This window comes from Anomaloglossus baeobatrachus, chromosome 5 (assembly GCF_048569485.1).
Source record: "Anomaloglossus baeobatrachus isolate aAnoBae1 chromosome 5, aAnoBae1.hap1, whole genome shotgun sequence".
NCBI lineage: Eukaryota > Metazoa > Chordata > Amphibia > Anura > Aromobatidae > Anomaloglossus > Anomaloglossus baeobatrachus.
Genome location: NC_134357.1, coordinates 418408795 through 418414794, shown reverse-complemented (window position 1 = coordinate 418414794; position 6000 = coordinate 418408795). Strand labels below are relative to the sequence as shown.

The 6000-nt window shown below is 40.0% G+C and overlaps 1 protein-coding gene across 1 annotated transcript in view; it reads left to right on the top strand.

The window, feature by feature from the left end:
* Positions 1-1479: 1479 nt before the first annotated feature.
* ITGB3 (integrin subunit beta 3) overlaps positions 1480-6000 on the top strand; it is a 107867-nt gene continuing 103346 nt past the window's right edge. The window contains exon 1 of the mRNA XM_075350291.1: positions 1480-1605. Coding sequence (XP_075206406.1) covers positions 1533-1605 — 73 coding nt within the window. The 5' untranslated portion in view covers positions 1480-1532. The remainder of the gene's footprint in view (positions 1606-6000) is intronic.

Below are 6000 nucleotides of genomic sequence, written 5' to 3'. Positions count from 1 at the left end.
TTTGGCATTGTGCCCAAATAGTTCGATTTTGGTTTCATCTGACCAGAGCACCTTCTTCCACATATTTGGTGTGTCTCCCAGGTGGCTTGTGGCAAACTTTAAATGACCTTTTTTTGGATATCTTTAAGAAATGACTTTCTTCTTACCACTCTTCCATAGAGGAAGATTTGTGCAGTGTATGACTGATTGTTGTCCTATGGACAGACTCTCCCACCTCAGCTGTATATTTCTGCAGTTCATCCAGTGTGATCATGGGCCTCTTGGCTGCATCTCTGATCAGCTTCTCCTTGTTTGAGTTGAAAGTTTGGATGGACAGCCGGGTCTTGGTAGATTTGCAGTGGTATGATACTCCTTCCATTTCAATATGATTGCTTACACAGTGCTCCTTGGGATGTTTAAAGTTTTGGAAATCTTTTTCTAACCAAATCCGGCTTTAAACTTCTCCACAACAGTATCACGGACCTGCCTGTTGTGTTCCTTGGTCTTCACGATGCTCTCTGTGCTTTAAACAGAATACTGAGACTATCACAGAGCAGGTGCATTTATACGGAGACTTGATTACACACAGATGGCTTATATTTATCATCATCAGTCATTTAGGACAACATTGGATCATTCAGAGATCCTCAATCAACTTCTGGAGTGAGTTTGCTGCACTGAAAAGTAAAAAAAAGTAAAGGGGCCGAATAATATTGCACGCCCCAATTTTCAGTTTATTATTTTTTAGAAAAGTTTAAAATAAGCAATAAATTTCCTTCAACTTCAAAATTGTGTCCCACTTGTTGTTGATTCTTCACCATACGTTCGTAAGGCACTGTATATATAGAAACTTTGAAGAATCATTATCTTCTCTCAAAAGTAAAAAAAAGACATATTTTGTATTGCCGCATACGTACAAGTCCATTCAAAGAAAAAATAAAATTAATAAACCTATATGGTAAACTCCATAAAACATGCTGAATTTTTGCTTTTCGGTCACCGTATCTTCCCCATAATAATCAATGACAGGCAATGTAAACATCATGTGTACCCCAAAATGGCATTAATAATTAATTATGTCAGTGTGCCACGCAAAAAAACCCAAACACTCAGAGCTCCATTTATAAAACATATAAAAGTTAATGGTCTCAGAAACTGGCGATGCAGCGAAGTCGACTGAAAAATCATTGTTTTGGCTCTTATAAGAAGAGCAGGGAAGGACGGAAATGAAAAACAAAAAATCATTGCCTGGTTATGAAGGGGTTAGTATCACATATATACAACACAGTATATGGCTGGTGTGAATATTTCGCACATAATAGAAATTGGACTTACTACCTGCACTTCATTAGTTGGCCAGAAAGAGGCAGTAGTGAGCAAATGAAATCTCTAAATCTGAGGGTCTATTAGACATGAGTAAGGAGCAGCTGGGTGTGAACCAGGGACTCGGGAGGAGGAGTTGTGATGACTGGAGTTGGTACTTACACCCCAGCACCCAGCTGATTGTCAGCAAACTACTGGAGGGGCTCTGAGTATACAGAGCTGAACCCCAAATGTGGAGGACAATGATGCCCCTCATATACAGATGTCTGGCCCTCATGATATTCATTGCTTCTACAAACTGTGGTAAGTGGACAGAAAAGTTTATCAGATGTGTTAAAATCCATAGAAATGTCTGTGTATCCATGTAATGGTTAAAGCATAGATTGTAAGCTCTCGGGGGCAGCTAATATCAGTGTTTCATGTTTCCTCTGCTTTTAAAGATGCAGATTACAGATAAAAAGATAATGAATGTCTCAAATGAGTCCTCCAGACTGAGAAACTGCAGCTCCCAGCATCTCAGGGCAAACTGCGAGTTGTAGGTAGACAGCAAGAGTTGTCAGGGAATGCTGGGAGTTGTAGTTCCTCAACAGCTGGAATTTACTGTATGCTTAGTGTTGTAGTTCCACATGTAATAGTGGCGTAAGATATGTTGGTAGTTTTACATCTTCTAAAGCCAGAGATGTCCTGGTATGCTGGAAGTTGTAGTTCACCAGGCAATAGAAATGTTGGGCTTTGTAGATCCACAATAGCTTAGATGATACGGAATAAAGTAAGTTGTTGTTTCACCTGGAAATGTAGAGTATGCTGAGAGTTGTAGTTCCATCGTCAAAAAAGGTGTCAGGACATACTGGGGGTTGTAGATCATCAACAGCTGGAGATACCACATCATTATGAAAGTTGTCAGGGCTTGATGGGAGTGGGAACGATGTCATAGCATGATGGGAGTTGTCGTTTCATCATAGAATGCTGGGAGTTGTAGTTCCACAGGGCATAGAGGTATTACGGCGTGCTGGGAGTTTAGGTCTACACTATCTCGTGCTGTCATAGAATGATGGGAGTTGTAGTTTCATTATAGAATGATGGGAGTAGTACTTCCACAGGGCATAGCGGTGTCAGGGAATGCTGGGAGTTGTAGATCTACACTAGCTCGTGCTGTCATAGAATGATGGGAGTTGTAGTTCCACAGAATATGGGGGTGTCAGGGCATGATGAGAGTGGTAGATCTGAAATTGTTCAAGATATTATAGAATGATGGGAGTTGTCATTTCATCAGAGAATGATGGGAGTTGTAGTTCCACAGAATATGGGGGTGTCAAGGCATGATGAGAGGGGTAGATCTGCAATTGTTCAGAATATCATAGAATGATGGGAGTTGTAGTTTCATCATAGAATATTGAGAGTAGTAGTTCCACAGGGCATAGCGGTGTCAGGGAATGCTGGGAGTTGTAGATCTGCACTAGCTCGTGCTGTCATAGAATGATGGGAGTTGTAGTTCCACAGAATATGGGGGTGTCAGGGCATGATGAGAGTGGTAGATCTGCAATTGTTCAGGATATCATAGAATGATGGGAGTTGTAGTTCCACAGAATATGGGGGTGTCAGGGCATGATGAGTGGTAGATCTGCAATTGTTCAGGATATCATAGAATGATGGGAGTTGTAGTTCCACAGGGCATAGAGGCATTAGGGCATGCTGGGAGTTATAGATCTACACTAACTCTTGCTGTCATAGAATGATGGGAGTTGTAGTTTCACCATAGAATGATGGGAGTAGTAGTTCCACAGGGTATAGCGGTGTCAGGGCATGCTGGTTGCTCTAGTTCTACAATCCTATACATACATAAGCGGTAGCATCGTGCATAGGACGCAGATACTTCTCCCCAAGCCCTGGATGTTTCTATACTGTGTATGTCATTGTTTGGCCCGGGGCCATGTCTACATGGGAATTTGCTCTAATTCCCCTCATATGCAGTGATGTCAGGTCTAAGCACATCCACCCGCGCCTACAATATATTCCCTGGGGTTTGCCTTAAATGGGCAGTGACATTTCTGGGCTGACCCAAGAAAACTGCCAAGTATCGTGACCAGACGAAGGACGTTATAAATGGACATAACAGTCACACCGTGCACGAAGCCTCAGCGCTGACAAATGGGTCAAAAATGGTACAAGGTGTTTGTAGACCTTGGATAACGCCGACACCACATCTGTAGAGGAAAGGAAATGGGGTTTATATGATGCGGGACACTGTCATACGTATGACACGCTCCCCACTCCCAGGAAAAGTCACCACAGACACTGGCTTATTGTGTCCCAAGGAGGCATTATAGCCGTGGACATGTACTATATACACTTCACATATTCTACCTATAAGTTTAGCAGCAGAGATCCCTCATGGTCTGGATGTCGGACTATGTTCACACTGAGGGGTTTTATTTAGATGGAGTGGATCTGCTCCAAAATCCTCATCAAATACGGCTTCAAAAATGGGAAAACTTTTTCTAATATCTATGGGAAATCTACTTTGCTGCTCATATGAGGAGGGGGGCTTTCACCTAGGCACCGTCCAGCCAAAATAAAAGCTTTAGGTAGAAAAGAAAACTTTTCCAAAATTTTTTAAAACTTCTTTAGGAAAAGACAAACTCCTCCAAAAATTCCCCACAGAAAAGGAGCATTTCCTGAAGCAATTTCCACTTGAAAATCATTGACATACTGTAAATTAAAATGAGCAGACTGTACACAGCACAATATGGCGGAATTCCGTATGACCCGGGTCATGCTCACCTACTGATTACAACCTGCTGGTTATCCATTGTGTAACGTCTGAAGGCTTAGTATAATGACTACCTTCTGCTAGGGAAATTTCCCACATGTATAATGGCCCTGAGCTCACCATCTGTGACGGCATTGTGACACTTTAATGAATGGTGGGGAATTTGTGTGAAAAATAACTGCAATTTTTCTGCTGTGCCAACATTGCAGCCCCACTACCGAAAATAGTCCTGGCAAAATGGCTTCATGGTGTAATACAGAACATCATTTCTTTAAGTATTCTTTAACTCCTTAGTACAAATGGACGTAATTGTATGGGGTCTGCAAGTGTGGAGGGGGCTTAGCACTTGAGCCCACTACACACGTGGCAAATGCGTCACTAACAGCAGCTGCTGTTTACCATTTAGATGCTGCTGTCAATGCCTGATAGAGGAATTTAAATGAAGAGATCGCCTATACACCAGCTCCCATTGACCTCTGCCGCGTGACTGCTGAATGCCAATAGGTTACCACCATGGTAGCCACTGGGCTGCTGAAGGCCCCCATCTTGGTACTCCATAAGAGTACTATATACTCTACTACTACTACTACTACTACTACTACTACTACTACTATATACTGGAAAAAAAAGGGGGGCCACATCTGGTATCTAAGTGTCCGTAAAAGTATGGTCTACCAAAAAATAAAATTAATTGAGCCGTACTGTAAACGTTGTAAAGAGACAAAATTTAAAATGCCAGAATTGCTGTTTTTCGGACACCACACCTCTCTAAAAAACAAACAAAAATCTAATGAAAATCTGATAAAAATGTCATGATTACCCTAAATAGGTAAAGTAAAACTGTTAGCTCAATACACAAAAATAACACAATCCATCATTCAGCTCTACTAGAAGAAAAATAAAGTAAAAAAAACATTATGGGTTTTGGGAGATGGCGTCACAAGACAAAAAAAAAATATTTTTTTTATTTTTATATATTTAATATATATATATATATATATATATATATATATATATATATATATATATATATATATATATATATATATATATATATAATTTTTTATATATATTTTTTTTTTTTTTAGTAACTTACATTTTTCTTATTTAATTAGTTTTAAAAATAAAACTATGCAAGTGTAATATCTCTGCAATCATACTGGTCTGGAGAATAATGCTTCAAGATTATTATTATTATTATTATTATTATTATTATTATTATTATTATTATTATTATACAAAGAATGGTGTAAAAGCAAAACCCAAATAACAGTGCCCAAATTGCATTTTGTTCAGTATTTCACTTAGATTTTTGTTTCCAATTTTTCCAGTACATTTTATGCTAAAGTGAATAATGCTATTCAAAACTAGGGTGGTTGGTACTCCATAACCAGCAGTTGATCGGATGGGTATGACTCCTGTACCGAGTATAATGGAAGCCAATGGAGAGCGCAAGCATTTTTCTTGGAAATCTTTCACGAAAATGCATTGACTTCCATTATGCTCAATACACGAGTCGCGCCCGTCCCAGCGTCCGACTACCAGTTATGAGTACCGAGCACCTGAGAATAGTAGTGCTGACTAATCACTAAAAACTCATTCTGCAAAAAAACAAGCCCTCATATGGCTACGTGGACGGAAAAAATTGCCCCTGAATGAAGAGGTTAAAACCTTGTGTCATATTCTACCCTCCTTTAAAGGGGTTTATCCACAAATGTCATGTATCATCTGCCTACTGGATTGGTGATAAATGGATGGTCGCCAGGGACCCCTTAGACTTCCACCAATCACTAGAAAATTTCTCCTCCTATTCAAGACTGAATTAAATGACATGGCCATAACTGCACGTAGCCAGTCAAGGGATTTTTTTATGTGACTAAGGCCTCAGTTCCACTTGCGTTTTGCATGGGCGAGTGCAATCTGATAAA